This window comes from Heterocephalus glaber, unplaced genomic scaffold (genome assembly GCF_053883595.1).
Source record: "Heterocephalus glaber isolate CG9 unplaced genomic scaffold, H.glaber_assembly_v1.0 deba00000768, whole genome shotgun sequence".
Lineage (NCBI taxonomy): Eukaryota > Metazoa > Chordata > Mammalia > Rodentia > Bathyergidae > Heterocephalus > Heterocephalus glaber.
In genome coordinates this window covers 4,579,268-4,598,632 of record NW_028258162.1, presented here as the reverse complement: position 1 = coordinate 4,598,632, position 19,365 = coordinate 4,579,268, and the positions used below count along the sequence as shown (strand labels likewise).

Here is a 19,365-nt window from a genome sequence, read left to right as displayed (position 1 = left end):
TCAGCATTGGTCTTTCATTTTCTCTGACTGGCTGTTTCTACACGTAACATCCATTCAGTAATTAGTCTTCTTTTAGTTCTGATACATGTATGTTAGGACACCACAGAAATAATTAGTTCCAGAATTTTCTGCCCTCCAGAAAATTAGAAAGCTGTTGAATATTTATCTATGCCCTGACTCTGTACAAACTACAAATTGCTGACAAATGCTAATATATTTTTATGCTAGTACATTTTTAGGCTAGCTAGTAACATTATAGCTTATGACTGAGACAGTATTTTTAATCCAACTCTAGGTTAAAACAGGAGAAGATGGTGTGAATGGAGACCTCAACGTCTTTGCCACAGTGACAGCAATATTTCAAATATCTCACAACTCAAAATAGTCAGAAATTTGCCAACCCAGAATGCTTTCAGGTCATTTAAATTCATGGTGTGAATCCATGGATATAAATATAGATGTGTAAAATCTTTGGCTACTATGTGTGTTGCATATATGTTATAAATCATAAGTATATATTTATACATAAGCATTTGAACTGAAATGTCTAGAAATTCAAAAAGTTAGGACAAAAGATTCAAAGGTGAGTCATGCACACAGATTTGGAAGCATCTTTTCAGTCTTTACAAATAATTGTTGGGTATTTCTTTCAAGGATTATAAGAAGGTTGATATAAAATCAAATATACAGTAACAGTTGTTAATATATTTAATAAATCATGCTTAACAGTAGCTATAAACTTTGCTTTTGAATATAATGCCTTAACAATCAAGAATACTTTAAACTGGCTTGTACTGATTTGTGCAATAATCCCAGCAAAAAGTCCTTGACCGGGGACCTGGCACTATCTAATCTTGCAGCTTTAGAATCTTCAAGTCCAGCTGGCAGACTTCAAAGAAAAATAAGAAATGGAGTATGTAGGATGAAGTCTCCAGTTCCTCTCTTTGAGATCTACATTGGAGATGCCAGAGTTTTCCATCATATCCAGGTGAATAAAACTTGGGTGAAATCGATCCCAGACAGGCTTAGCCTTACCTGGCAACCAGTTCAAGTACCGGAACGGACTGCTGCCACTCCACTGCCAACCACTGTTGAAACTCAGACTGTTGAGTCCAATCCAGAGTCCTGAAGTCAAGGAACTGGTCAATCCTACGTGATAAGAAGCAAAACAAAAGTGGCATTCAGAAAGGGCAGTGAAATGAAACTGAGAACCAAGTGCTTAAATATACATGTAATTGAGGGGAGTGACAATCATCAGGCCCAATATGTCTCCTCTGACTCTCCTAGTGATCTAAAGCAGGGACAACCATCATGTCCAGTGACAGGTAAAGAAACCGAAGCAGAGAGTGTACAGGCTAAGATTCTTGCTAAGGCTTTGACCCGGATCTAAGTGCTGCAAGCGCCTCCATCTTGACTACTATATGCTTTCTCAAGGGTAGCATGAACGTGCTTCCCATCTAAACACAACTGTGTCTGGCTATCATTAGATAATGGCATGTTTACTTCACTTGAGATTAAAAATAATATTTACATAAAGGCCGAAGTTTTCTGTGGTGAAAAATTTTAATAAACATTTCAACCTATCATGTTCGTAAGTTATTACCTGAACCTCATAATTCAGAATTTATTTTAAGGATTTTATGATTTTTAAGTCAATTTTTCTTCTTAAAATGATGATTAAAAGCAAAACACTAAATGTTTATGCTAATATGAACAATGCTTTATTTAGGCAGATAGTAAATCATAATTACAATATTTCAAATTGTACAAGGCCTGATATAGAAAGAAGTAAGGAAAAAACATGAGCCTACCGTTGTGAAAAATTCTAACCTCCTATTGCCTGTATCTTTTTAAAAACCATGGTTAGGAATTCTCCCTCTCTCTAAATTCTTTTAATTGATTAAGAACAATTTTTTTAAAACAACTATCCTTTGCATTAATAAAATAATCAACCTCAAGTATGTGTTTATGTTAGTAAACAGAAATGATCGAGTTTATGTCATCTGTAGGACAGATTCCCCAATTAATTAGTAAGAGTTATCAATTATTGATCATTTACAATAGTCAGTGCCCTGTATGCACTGTATTTGTTCATTTAATCCTGATAAACGATGAATTAGGAATCATCTCCATATCGTAGATGAAAATACTGAGTTTAAGTGACACAACAGAGCAGAAACTTGAACTCAAGTCCATATGATTCAAAATTCAGACTCCATATTTCTGATATAACCAAAGTCACTCTGATGTCGCAAAGCCACTGAAGTTTTTACTATTTTTTGTGAGCTTGTATGTACACACATTCAGGTCGCCGGTTGAAATGAATGAAAGGGGCACTGGGATTTCTGGCCAAAAATCAGGTTTCACATTTACTGCACTCAGTTCTCTAGGACAGCATGGGATCTACGTGCTGCCCTATGACCTGGTCCCCATCTGGCAGAGAGAAATCCCCTTAAGGATACTGATTAGGTGGGTATTGATTAGGTAGACTGAGGCTTAACAAACTGAAATGACCTCTATACCAAATGGAAGTGTGATTTATTCAAATCAAGTCATGAAAGACAAATAGGATGGAATGAAAGGCTGGCATGTAAAAAATCGATAAAAATGAACTCAAATCCACTTATTTTCATTAAGAATACTAGGAAAAAGTTCAAGAGCTAGCATAGCTCCCTCACGTAGGTACTTTATGTACTCTGGGAGATCTCTAGTCCAGTTCCTTTATTTCACAGAGGAGAACAGATGTTGAACAAATTGCACAGAGAAAAATAAAATATTAGTGGAACAGGATTGGAACACAAGGGTTGACTTAGTTTTTCCAGTGGATAGTAATCCTTGTTGAAACTAAATGTGCCTGTGAGTTATTCCTGTAATACATTTTCTGGGTAATTTTAAATAGTACAGCACATTTAAGGAAAGAGGGATGAACTAGGCAGATACATCTACTACATGTCTTTTTTTTTTTTTTTTGGTACCGGGGATCGAACCTTGCACTTGCTACAAAGGCAGTTCTACTACATAATCTTTACTCCCAAAAAGTAGCCCACTCTGAAGTTCATTCCTGAACTTGGTTCTTTGACATTAGAATTTTACCCTCCAAATATAGAAATATTTATCATAAGGCTTTACCAAGGAAACAATATTATCAAAACAGGAACTTTGTTTAGTGTTAAATCTGAGATTAACTTTATCAAGCATGGCCACATTCACTTAAAAAAAAAAAAACTCCATATAAGTAATGTAAACATTATATACTGCAAATATGTACGAAAAAAGAAAAAGAAAGAGATCGAGGGATGGGGGGGTGGGGGTGGGGAGGGAAGGAAAGGAAAGAGGATGAGAAAAGAAATTAAGATGTGTTCTGTACATGAACCAGCTTCCCACAAAGAATGTGAATATTACGTACTACACACATGCACTGACAAACTAAAATTTTTTAAAAACAACAATGAATTCTTCTAAATTAAGATAATTTTATAGTTATTCATGTCATCAATTACTTATTTTATTTCATTATTTCACACACAGTTATTAAAATTATTTTGAGTACCATATTATTTTTTTTGCCCTTTAAGGTAAAGAAACCAACCGCAGGGTGTTATTGTAGCTCATTACACATAAGGTGTCAAGAGGAGACATCTCTTTGCCAGACTGTGCCTTAGGAATAGTCTGAGGCTAGTTTTATACTCATGACATTCTTTATGTTAATAATTACTTTATTAATTCTTAATGAATATTGGATGATTTTCACAAATCCTTCAAAGTTGTACTAACTTGAATAATATTTCTCTCTATACCTCCAGGGGTATGTACCAAAGGAAATAGTCTTACAAGTAGCATTTCAAAAATGTTAAATAAAGCTGTTCTCAAAATCAACTTCTTGCGGATCTTACAAAATGAATCAGGTAAGAAAATAAGCATAAATCAGTTTTAAAACTATAAATAATACACTGGGTAAAGAAGAATTAAATACATTTTTTACTGCTTATCTAAATTACTATATTTGGGGCCTTATTATTACTTAATAACAGTCACTCAGTCACTAAGTTGCCCGATCTGGGCTCAAATTTATAATCCTCCTGCCTTAGCCTCCCAGAATGCCAGAATTGCAGATATACAGCAGCACTGATTATAGTCCAGCTGATTATAGCTCTTTAAGGCAACTATCTTCCTTTGATATGCTTCATCAGCTCTAGGTACTTCTAAGGTGGTCTTGAATAATTAACACTTCTTAAAATAGGATCGGTCATATAGTATGTGCTCAATAAATGTAAATGGTGGCTATTATTATCATCATTTTTATTAGCTTCCTGTAGAATTAGGGTTAGCAAAAGGTATGATTTAGAAACAAAGTTCAAACCTCAGGTTAAATGCATCATTCAGCATAGGCTGGAGGTGTTTGCCTAGTCAGCCTGAGGTCCTAAATTCCATCCCAGCACTACCAAACCACAAAAGGATAGTGTTCAAAGCCTATGAGAACCATCCACAATTTTTTTTCTCTAATAGTCATTTTTAAATTTACAAAGAAGTATAACAAAATTCTTTAGGGTTACTGTATAAAGCATGTGTACACGTCCTAAATTTTTAAATTTTCAGTCTTTCTGCAGGAATTGTTATGTGCCTACCTGCGGCCTTAGTTATGGCAGGACACACATTAATGAACAGTATTACAATGGTATTTTTATTTTCATCTCTCTACAAAGTTCCATTTGACTTCTACGTAGTTCCTAAGAAAACTGGTAAAAACAATCAGGGTAACAAGCAAAATTTCACTTCCTCTGTCCTATTTCAGTTCTATAAATCCTAATTGAGATTAAATCAGGTCCTAACCATTTGATTTACAGAGAGGCAGAAACATAAGTAAAGATGATGAGATGGCTGTGGAGGGATGAACAGAAATGTTTTGCCCTTCAGATCCTATGCTATCAGATCACCAGTTTGGAATAAATACATTTACTGAAGCAAAGTGTCAATGTATAAATTAAGTTTACTTAGTGAGACACAGGCAGGTGACGTGGAAGACAACTGAATTCCAGTTCAGCCAGTGTCTGAACATGAAGCAGTAAGCATGTTTCCTAACTTCTCCTTCCTGGCCTAACATCTCATCTATAAACAATGGGGAAAAGAATATTTATTTACAGGGTTGCTGGGTGCTTCCGAAATAAAGCCTGGTGTTTGGCACACAGCAGCTGTTCAATAAATGACAGTGCATTTAATCCCAGAATCATCAAAAGGACTTACGTATTTTTAAAAAGTATTTACTTCTCAAAATCCGCACAGAAAATAAACTTTACTTACTTCGTGTGCGTGCGTGTGTGTGTGTGTGTGTGTGTGTGTGTGTGTGTGTGTGTGTGTTAGTAGAACTAAACCCAGGGCTTTGTGTATGCTAGGAAAGTACTGAGATACATCTCCAGGCTTTATCTTAATTACTTTAAAAGTCTAAATATTTGTGGCTTTTCATTTTAAGAGCGTATTTCCAAACAGAGCGGATCACAAACACTCAGACCATTGTTTTCTAGATTCTTCCTCAATCTATCTCAATTAATATCAAGTGTTGCAAATATCTTTCTTCCAGAAAACAAAGGAATGTCTGTCCTCTAGTTTATCTTTTACATTTCCTGTCAGGCTTTTTTTTTTTTCATTGCAGGATATTTTTGACTTACAGAAAGGCAGGCAGTACTCCAAATCTCTTCAGAAAATTCATTCTTATCCAGATTGAAGTTAAAATTTGCTGACTAGAATCCCAGAGGCTTGAATAAGATTCAAGTAGGCAACTGAGGTGAAGTCAGCCCTGCAGTCTGGGGACGGGACGTGCTGGCTCCCCCAGCAGCCAGGCTCACGTCACTCTAATGAGTCTAGCCAGGCAGAGCCACTGTCTCCCCCTCTCCCTCTTTCCTTCTAGGCAGCGGGAAGACAGACTAAAGAGCTGTCTGTGGTCCGTGCCTTGGCTTCCGGAAGGCCAGAAAACAACTAAAAATTAGAAAAGTCAAGAAAACACAATTCAGATTTCAAAAAAGAACTGGTACCAAATGCAGCCATTTCAACCTTGATCCGTGTTTCTGCATTGCGTGTAACTGTGCAAAATGGCCCGAGCATTGTCTTCAATTGCCTGTTTCTATTCCTTCATTGTCTATATGAATTTATATTCATCTCTCTCCATGGCTTTTCTTTCTCTGTATTTTTACTCCTGGTTGTAAAGATCAATTGCTCGGCTACGTGTCCTGGTATTAGAAAGGTCCCAGAGACCAGCACAAAGCAGAATGGCTGAGCAGACAGAGGCAGAATTTCTTCCTTCAAATCTAAGCATATGCACGACCACTGCAAGGCCATACTGTTTCCCCTTGCTCTGTCCATCTAATGACAACCTAACAGAGAAATGTGTTACAGCTGATGAGGAGTGTGATTCCCCACAACAGCTGGGAAAATGCAAGTACGGGGAATGCAAGCAAGACTGAAGATACGCTGTGGTCCTCCCGGTGGTTCATACTCATACCCTTAACACATCAGGCCACTGAGGCATGGAAGCCTCCAGGAGTGCCCCAAAACTGCCCACCTACTCTATGCCTGGGATACACTGCTTCCTGGTATCAGTGCCTGAATTCAACAGGTGCTAACACACAGTTATGCCAATAGAGTCCTTCAACCATCTGCACCAGAACCCCTAAGAGGTGGACAAAATGCAGATCCCGGAAAGAGGTGCTGATCTAGCATCCCTGAAGCCTGGGCCTGGCCTCTTCATTCTAGCAGCATTCCCAGATGACAAATAAGCAACTGCACTTTTAAGAACCAATGCACTTAGGTCATCTTGCCACAAACTGTCCAGTTGTCCAAACGTTAGGCTGAATTTCTAAATAATTATTTTTATTTTCCTTGGAAGATTCTATATGAATCTCCTTGTGAGGTGTAGGGGACTCATATTCACAGGCTATTCATTCCTCACTGTCAGCTTCTGTCTCCCAATTCCATTCTCCACACGGCGCTCATTGCTTCCTGCATGGCATTTGTACCTACTCATCTCATTTATGCTTACATCTGTTTTCCCCATTGCTCTTTAAGCTCTATGTGGACAGAACAGCATCAACTCTGGGTCCCAGAACCTAACACAATGCCTGGCACACCTGATATTTAGTTAAATGAATGAAGAAACAAACAAAAAAAAATAATGTATGCATCTAGATATTCCTCATTTAACAAACAACCTGTTTAATGGCTGTTCAGGCTTATGACCCACTGGTCAGACTTAAGATCTGCCCTTTTTTATACAGTTTTGTACATCTTTATAGGGCCACAATGTCTTTTTGTATACAGTATACCTTGTTTATACAGTACTGTAATTTTTGCTGATTGTACTGTATAGCACAGTACTATAGTTCTATGTTCTGTTACACATTACAGCACTAATGCATGTAAGAGTTATGTAAATAAAAGCAGAGTCATCAAGTTGGAGTTTCCTTTGACCATTTCTTTGTTCTGAATATTATAATGTACATACTGCATACAATTCCTCATTTAGTGACCAATTTAATGACCTAGTCACAGGAACGAAACTCAGCCATTCGACAAAGAATGTCTGTGTTCTTGTAGGGGAAATGGGACATATATGTAAGTAGCTTTTATAAGGGTGGTAAATAGATAACAGAAATGGAACAGATTCTTTTTTCACTGTATAAAAATTGGGGAATTCTAGATTTCTTTTTAGTGGCATAGAAAAAGATGTGGGACTAGAGAACTATGAGATATCGATGTCATCTATGAGGAACATGAGACTTCTCTTTTGTCAAGATGACAAAATGCATGAAGGAGACAAGGGTGGTAGGTAGACCACTGACAACCTTTAGGTGTTTAATTAGCCATCTGACAGGAAATGAGAAGCCACTAAAGGTGAACGTGGAGTCCACAGGGTCAGAGGTGTATTGATCTAATGGTATCAGGGTGAAATCAGGGGAGGAGAATCTGAAGGCAGGCAACAGCATGTGGTTCTCCCCACACTGATTTCTCATCCTGAATTGTCTCCCCACGTTTGAATTTTAGATGCTAAAGCAGATACTCTCTTCTCAAGCAAACATTCCCTTTTCTAATCTTTACAATCTCACAACAGATGTTAAAGCATATTGTGGAAAGGATCTTGATAAGATGTGAAAAATTATGGTGTCCAAAAGTTGGGGAGACGGGAGGCAAAGAGGACTTGGGATTTCAGAGCAGTTCTTGATTTGGGTCGGCTGACAGTAGCAGTATTTCATTGAATCATCTCAGACTCTATGATGTTAAAGAAAGACCTCTGACTTCCGGTGAGACCAGGGTACTGACTACTTGATGCCACTGCCTGTGTCCAGGAACATCACTAATCGATTATGGCCAATTAGTCTTCAGGGTCCCTCTTAGCACAGGCTCTAGAGACAGTCACAAGCAATGGAACAAAGTCAGCATGGGAAATGAGACCTACTTCCTGTCCCTGGGGTCAGTTTCAGAGTATGGATTTGTCCTACCATGTGTCCTATCTGCTTCGGGAACAAACATCTCTATCAGGATGCCTAGAATCACTGTCACTGCCTACTTTTAAATTAAATTATGTAGAAATAACGTAATCATGATGTGCTTACAATTTTGCTTGGTCTGCATGGTATTACCTGTCAGGTACGTCTGCTCGTGAATCTCAGTGATGCTCAAGAGCTCAGCATCCTGCTGTTGGCAGCTCTTCCTCGCCTGTTGCCATGTCAGCGCGGATTTGGAGTTGATCTGGTAAAGGATGCTAGTCAGTGGGTCTTTAGTCCATAATTTATCCTCAGCTGCACAAACAGTCAAATGGAATTTGCTGCGTTAAGTATTGGAAGCACTTCTGGGGAACAATATTTTTAAGCCATCCTAATAGCACGATTACTCAAACTATTTCATATCTTTTTCTTTCCCTTTTTTTTTCTTTCACTTATTTTTAAAGGCAGTTGGATTTTATTCACTCTTGGAATGAACAGGGTGTTCAAAGTATCAGCCCCATTTTGTCCCTTCAAAATAAAAAGGTGTACTGCAAACATGTTAATAAAAATTGAAATTAAAAAATATACATATCAACTAATAGATACATTTAAAAAGAAAAAAAGGAAGGCCTCATCTCCCTTGGATCAGATAAGTTAGGAAGCAAGGCAAATATAAAGATAAAAAAGAGAGAGATCAGCCCACCATTTTTTTTTAGTACTGAGGATTGAATCCAGGGCCTTTATACTGAGCACTTTTTGTTTTTATTTTGAGACAGGGTCTCCCTAAATCACTAGGTTGCACAGGCTGGGTTCGAATTTGTAATCCTCCTGTCTCAGCCTCCCAAGAATCTGGGATAACAAGTGTGAACCACAGTGCCCAGCTCAACATTCTTAATCTGCAAATAATGGTGAGATGGAGAGAGAATACAATCCCCAATATATTCCATAAACTTTGTGTATTCTATGAGATACCACCACTAATAAGGTACCATAGATAAATATTATTTATAGCCCTTTACATGCAAGATGTTTGAGAAGTTAGTAAAGAAATGAGATCTTTTCATAGGTTTCATGGTGTGAAAATTTCCCTTTTTAAATAATATAAAATTCTACTTATAAGTCATGGAAGAAAGCATCTCTCCATTTATTTGAAAGGAAGAGACAAAAGGGTTATGTAATTTCTCACATTCCTTTAGAATTACTCCACTTGCTGAGAATTTCAGAGTTTTCCATAAGCATTTAGCCCATGCTGTGGGGATTCCTAACTCAGGATTCACTTGTGTTTTGTACCTGAGGACCACAGACTTTTTGTCCTACACATATCATACCCTGTGATAGGAAATCTATGGTCAATGGTGCATCAAAGAGGAAGAAAAATACTTTAGAATTTGATTCTGGCAACAGCATAAATATTTCTTTTTTTTTTTATCTGTATGACGCTCAGGATCAAACCACACTAGGCAAGCACTCCAAGTGCCCAGCCCTAAAATAACTGCAAAGTCATTACACGTTGACATAAAGATCAATTTCAGTTAGTAATGTTAAACTTAAATTACATCTAAGGCCTTATTAAGTTTGATGTCTATGTAAGTGAGATCATCCACATGAAACTTATTTGGGGTATATGTGAAGATGCAGATGGCTTAAGCAAATATTTTTAGAAATGTGGAAGTTTTGTTTATAACACGGTAGGAAATGTAAGAGATGAACAGAAGGATTATTTTCTTGTCCAGAAATAGAGGAAAAGGTTATAAATGAACAAAGAAGAAAATTCAACTCTTCATTTGAAGAAAGCACATTTGCATTTTAGATCAAGGAATTAAAACATTTCTCTAATGACTGTATAAGTTTGCTGACTGTACAACGTCAGCCCAAAGGGTTCAAGCCTCTCCCATCACAAGCAATGTTGAAAGCTAAAGTTGCAAGCTATGGAAAATTGAGAGCAGAGCCTTTTCCTCTTCCTGTTCTCAAGATATTTTAAATGTCAAAATGGAAAGAAGACATCACAATAAACAATGAAAAGGACAACGATGAGCATAAATTTAGGGTCAATAACTAACCATTTTCCTCTACTGAACCTACTGGTTTAAGGCTATTATAGACAAAATAGTCTTTTGGAAGGAACAAAAAACTGAAAGAGATTGTGAAATTACAAACCCCTTTTGGGATGAAATTTATAAACTGTGTTTTAAATTTAAATGTCAAATTTGAAATCAAACAATGTTTTAATTTTGTACAGTTATTTTACTTTTGCATTTAACAAAGAAAAACGCACAATTTGGTTTTGAACACCAAACTCAGAAGTAATGTGATCAAAAATTACTCTACTGACTATAAAAATGTCCTAATAAACAATATATAAATAAGTAAAGGGATACAGGAACAAAATTATTCAACTGAATATACTCAGGATACTGCTCCAGTGTATAACCAAGGATCTCCAAGGTTGTGAATTTCTTTGTGATTAGCAGATTACCATTTGTCCTCCAACATTTCATTCATTAAATCACACATCCATCCAACACTTCCTTTGTCAATATCACTGAAGTGGAGGATGCTATATTCAACCCAAGAGATACATATTCTTATTCCCATAATAGATTTAGAAAATATCATTCCTACTAAATGAAAGTGAATGACGCTCTTCAATCATTAAACAAGGACTGCTTTATCTTTTAAATTAAAAAAAAAAGAGGGTTTTATTTTTCTTCAGACAAAAAGATTTCTCATGCAAAAATGAGACATCTATAAACCTTTCACTGGAATCAAATCTCTAAATACTGATAGAAGAGAGGCACATAGATCTATCTGCCCTAGTCAAGACCAGCGAGGAGTGTCATAGTGAACCAAAAGCCTGTCACCTTTATGGGCATTTAGCCTAAGCAGAGTGGTGGCTCCAAGAAGACAAACACAATGGTCGGCGGGATTGAGCAATCAAATTTACCTTTAGTGGAATGATTAGGGGAAACAAATCCCAAGAGATAAGTAAGGAGCATTCTTAGAAGCCTGGCTTCAATTTAACAAATGAAATGAAGATATTTTTGTCTTGGTATATGCATTCGTGCGTGGGTTTGTGGTGACGACATTTAGCAGTTAAGTGGTGCTATTGCAGTCCTGGTAGCCACACGACCTTCCTGAACCACACTGTGCCCATCCTGGCCCCTGCCTCTCTGCAAGTACAGAGTTCTGTGTGATGGCAGGAAAATGGAGCTGCTCGGATCTAATCTGAAACAGCACGTTAAGGAGGTCAGAGGGTAAGAAGCTTGGGAAATGAGAAACTGGCAGGGGAAGGATGTGTGCGGTGGGGAAAGTGAAGCAAAGAATTCATCCTTTCCTTTCTTCAGCCCAGATCTGCTCCCAAATCGAAGGTCCTCCTCCATCCCACCTAAACCAGCTGTGCTGTTGTTTCTTTACCTGTTTTTAACCAAGAATTTGCAAGCTGTACTGCTTCCTGCTAACATAACATTTTCTGCACGATGGAAATAACACTTGAACTTTCATTTCTAATAGAACCGGAGGCATACAAATTACACACCAAAAAGCCCAGGACCAGGATCTTGTCCATTGTAAAATGGGAACAATGACAGCTGTAAAGAGCTGGGGCAGGATACAATGGATGAAGTATGTGAAATAACTTGGAGGAGGAAACGGTCTAGGTAAACACAGGTCTCTTCACCTGCTAGCCCAAGTAAGTGTGTCAGACTCTTCTTGATAAATGGTCACTTACATTTCGTAGGACAAAATCCAAACAGCTTATTGGAGTCGTAGTCTGTGGTGGTCCCACACCAGAGCCATCCATCCGACCGGCCAGCATTTGTGCAGTCTGCGTACCACTTGTTTTCAAACTTGAATGGAAATGCACAGGGGGCTCCATTGGCATTGCCCAGCAGCGTGTACATGGCTATGGAAACAGATTTGCACTTAGAACCAGAGTGGGAATTCTGAACGCTTTCTTTCCCATAAGGAGTCTGTTGCAAGAACTGGTCTTGCTCTTTTAATCGCTCTTAGTGTACCCGTCCAGGAGAGACCCGTCGCCTCTTCAACCTGTATTCCAGTCTTTTGCCGGACACCTCTGGCAGACTAAGGAACTACATTTCCACGTCAGTTGAAACAGATTTTCCTCCTTCCTCTTACAAAATAACAAGTCATTTCTACTGACACCAGTGCTAACTTCTGCATTTCCTCTAAAACCAAGGGAAGCCCATCCTTCCTCTTGGTTAAAACCATAGTATTATTGAACAGTTAGGTTGAAAATAACTTTAAAGCTGTGTGGCCCAAGCATACAGGTGACTGTAAGTTCCCTCCAACCTTTTCCTGTCCCGCCAGCCTCTGTAACAATGATTATGAGGAAGGGTAGGAATTCTGGCTAGTTCTCTAGTTCATATCACGAAAAGAAACTACTCAAAACCACTAGATACTATCTACAATTGACACTCGTCTTTGTAAAATTTGTAGCCCAGGGAACTGAACCCAGAGCTTTCACACTCAGCTATATCTCCAGCTCTTTCTATTTTTTATTTGGAGCAGGCTCTTAATAATTTGCCAAACTGCTCATCCTGGGCTCAGACTTGTAATCCTCCTGTTTCAGCTTCCCAGCATCCTGGGATGACGGGACCATGAACCACACACTGCCAGAGCCACTGTTATAATGGTTTGGCTTAAACCAAAAGGCCTAGAGACCCTCATAGTTATCCCCACTGACAATGACTCATGTAGATACATTCTTTGGGACATTTAAAGTCTTTATCTCTGTAAAGGTCCCCACTTTGGGAGATAATAACCCTTTACATTAACTTTATACTACCAGTTGACATTCAGAGTTTATCCTAGGTAAGAGTTCTAAATTACATTCCAAAGATTTTGTGACTTGAAAAAGTTCTTAAAAGACACTAAGTCGCTTAGATAATATGAAGTTTGTAAGACATGTAGCACACATTAAGGAGACAATAAATGTTAATTCCTTCCCTTTTTGTCCTTTTCTTTTACTCATTATACTTATCCCACCTAGGTTTAGTTTTAATTATCTCAAAATTACTTTTTTTTATCAACTAGCTAGTTGTTAATAACTTTAAAATGCTGTTCTCTTATTAGTTCCACCAAATTACAGGGCTAATTTTCCAAATTATAAATTGTGTGAGTTACGTGCTGATTCGGAAAGAATCATGCCAACTCTTGGTCACTGGGATACCTGTACCTTTCTACGAAGAAAACCTATAAAGACCTCTTTGGGGCTAGCGGCACTGTTCATTAAGTTGGTCAAGAAAATTTCTTACTGGGTTTATAGATGCCAATCCAAAAAGGCTCTTTCAGGACTAATGGCTTATTTCATACTTATTAAACCACTCTATACACCAGGTACTAATGAGACTGAAAGAACAAAGCTCCACCCCAGCTACCTCATTAAAGAATCATATAACTGCAGTTAAATTACTCTTCCTCATGTGGTCCAAACTTCTGTACAACCTTCAAATCCATCCAAGTCCACAGTTCTGATTTTATTATTCTAAAATAACTATAACTCAAGTTGTTGTCAGTTGTAACGTATATTCTAGTTAATGGGTCTCAAGGTCACTCTGAGGGACTAGATCTTCCAGCAGGATTATTTTAAAACCTGGGAGATCATTAGAGAGTATGTGGAAGGTGGTCAATGGACCATCTGCATCGGTATCACCCAGAGCTTTGTAAAAATGATTCAAAACATCCCCAGACCCTTCCCCTTCAGTGCTAATTTGGAATGGGGGGAGGGGCTGAGATCTGCATTTTTAACAAGCTCTCCGAATGATTCTTAAGCATATTGAAGGATGACAGCCGCTCTGCCAAACCCTATGCACATTTGTCTCAAAACATAAAGAACAGAAAGGATGGGGGATGGGGAACTGAGGCACTGTACTTTTAAAAAATCCAGTGATGTCTTAGCACCAGTCTTCATCAAATTGAATTCCTCCACTAGCACAACCGTCCTATCTGTGGAAGCTGACTCAGTCAAGTTCAATTCACCGTTGTCTTACCCTTTAATTTTCTATTGATTTCTCTTGGAAGGTTTCATTATTTAGGCTGCCTCTTATAATTTCTAATTCAGGCATTATGTTCAATAAATTCCTTCAAATGACTCTTTTTTGAGCCCTCCTCTCACTCTACTTCAATATCTACCTGGACTGTCCCTGCAAATAGAAAGCTGACAAATTATCTGCTTACAAAAAACTGAATTCCTGTTCACGGTCTTAGCTGCTACACTAGGTCCAACACATCTTAGCAGTCCCAGTAACAGTAATTTTGGGAATGAGTATCTGCTGTCCTAAGGGCAGACCCTGTTTCTGACCTTGAGGTTGTCCTAGATAACACTCAACAATAACCAAGTATCCAAACTTGAAATGGGGTTATAGTATCAACTGACTCAAAAAACCAGTGTTTGTAAACGGCTTCAACTTCTTTTATTTTTGTTTTGTTTTCCGTCGGCCACCAGAGAATAAAAGTTGGCCAGGATAGATGAAGACTGAATACTCCGGTTTTATTTAACCATCAAGAGCTCAAGGATCCAACCTCAATAAAACGATTTCCCACCACACCACTGCTACTGCTTCCAAAGATAGCTAAGTATGGGGCCAGGGATTTAGCTCAGTGGTTTCGCTGCCGGCTGTGCAAGCGCAAGGACCCAAGTTCGATCCCAGGTACCAAAAAAAAAAAAAAAAAAGATAGCTAAGTATGGTGTATGTTCATTTATTATCTAATTCTTCAGCTTTTCTAATCTGTTCAGTATATTCTCTAAATACCCAAAGGGTGGCAAAATAAATCAGAAACATTTAGAAACCCAAACTGTCAAGAAATTTGCCAAAATTCAATTTCAGGCAATCTGAATGGATAAAGAATGTTGTTCAAGGATCATTTCTGTAGGGAAAACTTAAAAGAAAAGAATAGTTTGGTTAGATTTATCACTAAATCTTATAAAGTTAAATAGGAAGATTTAGGTCAAGATTACAGTAAACATTGTTTTCTGAAAATTGTACCACAAAGTTGAAAAAATATAGAGAGAAATTCAAAAAGAATGTTTTCATATTAACCACAGATAGCTCAAATCTCATTCAGGAACCTTTAGCACATTTATTCAGTGTCACATTCCAGAACACAGAAAGTCAAAGTACAAAGAAAGTGATCGGTTAATATTTCTAATGCGGACTATACAATAACATGGTTATTTTCTTAAACCCCAACTCAGAAAATGAGAGAAATATGACACAAAGATGAAAAATGCCAAGTCTCTCACCTTCATAACCTCTGGAGCATAAATCATCTGTGGTTGCGTATATCCTCCACCTGCTCCATAAACCAGATCCCTTGTACAACATGATGTTCTTTTCTTGTTTATTGCCATAGTTAAAATATAGATCTTCACCCTTGATCCCCAACAGTGTGTCATTTTTGCATTCCCATTTCTGAATTTCACTCTGGGAGTTGCAGGGATAGAGGGTGACAGGAACCCAATCGCTTTTGGACGGCACCCCCAGGCATAATTTAAAAGCAACGCTCATGAGCTGGGACTGGGACACCCATCGGAATTTCTGTGACTCGGCATCCAGGTTGCAAGATGCAGTTTGGACTGCACTGGGGCTGACTGCTTCCACACAGCGCTTGTGATCTTCATTATAGATTAAAAATTGCCTCGTATCTGTTAAAAAGAAGAAAGAAAATATGCTCAAGTGTAGTCACATAACATGAATAATAGGTTAGGTCAAAAGTTCTCTACCTTTCCATTTCCCTAAAGACTGACGATTACAGGAAAAGAGGGAAAGGTAGCCAGGCCCGGAGCTGGCTCATTTTCTCCTGGGTCACCCGGAAGCTGGAGGGAGGGGCTGGTCTGCAGGGCGTGGCCACTGGCAATCAGCCGGAAATGGAAAAAATGGAAATAAAGTCTTTGTAAATAGGGAAGGGTGGAGGGGGTGAAGGGAGGGCTAGGAATGGGAAAAAAATAAGAACCAAGATGCATTATGTAAAGGTACAAGTCCCAATGAGAAATGTAATTGTGTTGTATATCTACAATGTACCAATAAAAGAATTTAAAAAAAAAAAAAAAAAAAGAGCCATAGGAAAAGGCCCACCCTAAATGCACATCAAAGGACGTAACAGAAGGAAAACTATCAATCTGAGAAAAGAAACTGTGAGTAACAGAATACAAAAAGCTGTAGAATTAAATACATGAGTTTCCCAGAACAGGATTTGGAAGTGTGACATCCAGAACCTTTATGAGGCAGAAAGATGAAACCTATATAATTATGCTACTGGTTGCCCTACGAGTTTGTAACTTTCTTAAATTTAAAAAGTATTTTTACTTTGAATAACTTTATCTTCATTTTATGCCCTGGAAGTTTTTGAAATACATTCTGGGTAGTCCAGGTCAGGCCTACTCAACAAGTTGTTTTATTTTGTTTTCCTTTTCCAACAATAGATAACTAAAAGATTGGTGGGAATGTGAACTATTACAAATACAATGGAAATCAGTATGGAGAGTCCTCAAAAAACTGAAAATAGAAATTCTATTTGACTCAACTCTCCCCCTTCTAGGTATCTTCCCAAAAGAGTTAAAATCATCTTATTAAAAAGATGCATGAATACCCATGTTTATAAAGTTAGATCTTGGAAACAGGATATATATCCATCACTAGATGAATGGATGTGGAAAATGGTATTTATATACAATGGTATTTATATACTATTCTGCCATAAAGAAGATAAGCTGGAGGCATTTGTAGGAAAGTGGATGTAAATTGAGAACATAATGTTAAGTGAAATAAGTCAGACACACAGCTTTTAAATACTGCATTCTCTTATATGAGAAACTATATATATATACGTATATATATACATATACATATACATATATATACACACACACAAATAAAGAGCAAGATAGAAGACAGATAAAAAGGAAATAAGGAGAAGTTCAAATACTTTCCCAAATTATATATTCCATTGTTTCAAAAATTTCTTAATACATATACTAATTTGTTTCATTTTTACTACTAGTTTATCTTAGTTCATTGAAAAGCAAGTTCTGTGTTATTATCTGTTTGGGGATTTTTTGGTAAGAATCCTTTGGGTCTATGTCTTGAACCCTGAGTAACTACTGTGAGGATAATGTTGCAGTGTATTAACTGTTGTTATTCTCTTATCATTTTGTTATGAAATTTTGTTTTTATTTTTTCATAAAATAAAAAAATGATTTAGCCTCTAAAATGTCTATAATAGTATGTTAACTTTCATTTTATTGGCTTACTCAATCTAACCTCTACAGAGCAAAAGGATATAAAAATGTATTTAATAATTACTTGTGAAGTTTTCAATAAAGGACAGATAAATGTAAGTTTGATATCACTGGAGATTATTTGTATGAATAAGTATTTTTATGCTTGTAATTTGGAACTGGTAATATAAGTAAATATGTACGGATGGCTTTTACTAGAGTACATAACTGCCAACTGACAAAATGAGACTTCCTGTCAAAAAAGGAAAGAGAAAAGGACCTGGTAAGCATATTTTTTTCTTTAAATCAAAATTGAATTCATGTCAACATTTTTCTTTTTTGATTATTTGTGTTTGTTTGTTTGTTTGTTTTGGTACCAGGAATTGAACTCAGGTCTTTGCGCTTGCACAGCAGGTGGCAAAACCACTGAGCTAAATCCTCAGCCCTTTTTTGATTATTTTTTAAAGACTACACGAATGAAATGACCAATTTCTTTTAATTTTGCAACATGCATATAAAATATGCACTTCTTGAGATGTTTTCCTAAATTCTTTCTACTTACTTTGCATGTTCTCCTGTTTTGTTTTGTTTTGTTTTGTTTTGTTTTGTTTTGTTTTGTTTGAGACAGGATCTCACTATGCATTCCAGGCTGGCCTTGAACTAACTATGTAGCCCAGGCTGGCCTTGAACTCACAATGATCATCCTGCCTCAGCCTCCCATGTGCTGGGATTACAACTGTGCACCAGCACTTCCAGCCTGCATAGTTCTTTCCAAATGAGCTGGTAGCTTTGCAGATTTTGAGGGTCTAAATAAATGAACTCACAATTTTAACCAAATCATTGAAATGAAATAAAACTAAGAGTAGTGCTATGAGGCAGGTCCTCCCCTGTAGACAGAGTTCTTTCCCGGGCCAGGTTCTGTTTGCTGTTCTCAACACTGCAGTGGGGTTTGCACCACCTAGACTCTGAGCTCAGCTCTAGGGCCTTCTACCTAAAGCTTACAATGAATCATGGCTGGAAGAGATCATTTTCTCCCAGCATGCTCCTCTCTCTCCCTCTCGCTACATTTATGGAGTCTCCTGCCTCTTTGCTACCTGGATCGCTAAGTCTGTGCTACTGAACAGCTGCCTGGCTGCCTCAGCTGTTACTCATGTGTGCACATTTGATTTCTTGGAATTGGGACGCAATAAAGCCTGGATCCAGAACACCTGCTCCTGTTGGCATCGCTGGGGTTGACATCTGTCATCTGAGCATGCCATACCTGACCAAATCTCCTGCCTAGCTGGACTCTGCCTTGGTTGATCCCATTTGCTTGCTGCTCATGTCCCTGTGTGACAAAATGAGGAATTTTCTGCCGTGCCAATAAAATTAAAATTTCGACAGTACAGTGCTTGGCTCTTAAGAAAACACAGGAGATAGAAATTTTTTTTAAGTCGCTCTGGTAATTTACCACATGCAGATATAAATTTACTCTTCTCTAAAATGGCAATGAAGTCTGAAAATTCTGTCATTTAGTTCATTTTGGCTATTCCACTTGCTTTTGGACTTCCACTTTTCAGATAGCTTTGCTCAGTAACATCTCATTTTGTTGTTTTTGTTGTTTGTGATTTGTTTTGGTGCCAGGGACCAAACTTGGAAACTTGCACTTGTGAGACAGGC

At 37.7% G+C, this 19,365-nt stretch overlaps 1 protein-coding gene across 2 annotated transcripts in view; it reads right to left on the bottom strand.

Moving 5' to 3' along the window:
* The window catches only part of Mrc1 (mannose receptor C-type 1), a 95,410-nt gene that overhangs the window by 65,918 nt on the left and 10,127 nt on the right, over window positions 1-19,365 (bottom strand). For both annotated transcript variants that reach the window (XM_004859962.4, XM_087207219.1), the window contains exons 2-5: window positions 15,733-16,134; window positions 12,199-12,372; window positions 8,628-8,786; window positions 1,036-1,149 (exon numbers count right to left, since the gene is read on the bottom strand). In XM_004859962.4, the coding sequence (XP_004860019.1) occupies window positions 1,036-1,149; window positions 8,628-8,786; window positions 12,199-12,372; window positions 15,733-16,134 (849 nt within the window). The remainder of the gene's footprint in view (window positions 1-1,035; window positions 1,150-8,627; window positions 8,787-12,198; window positions 12,373-15,732; window positions 16,135-19,365) is intronic.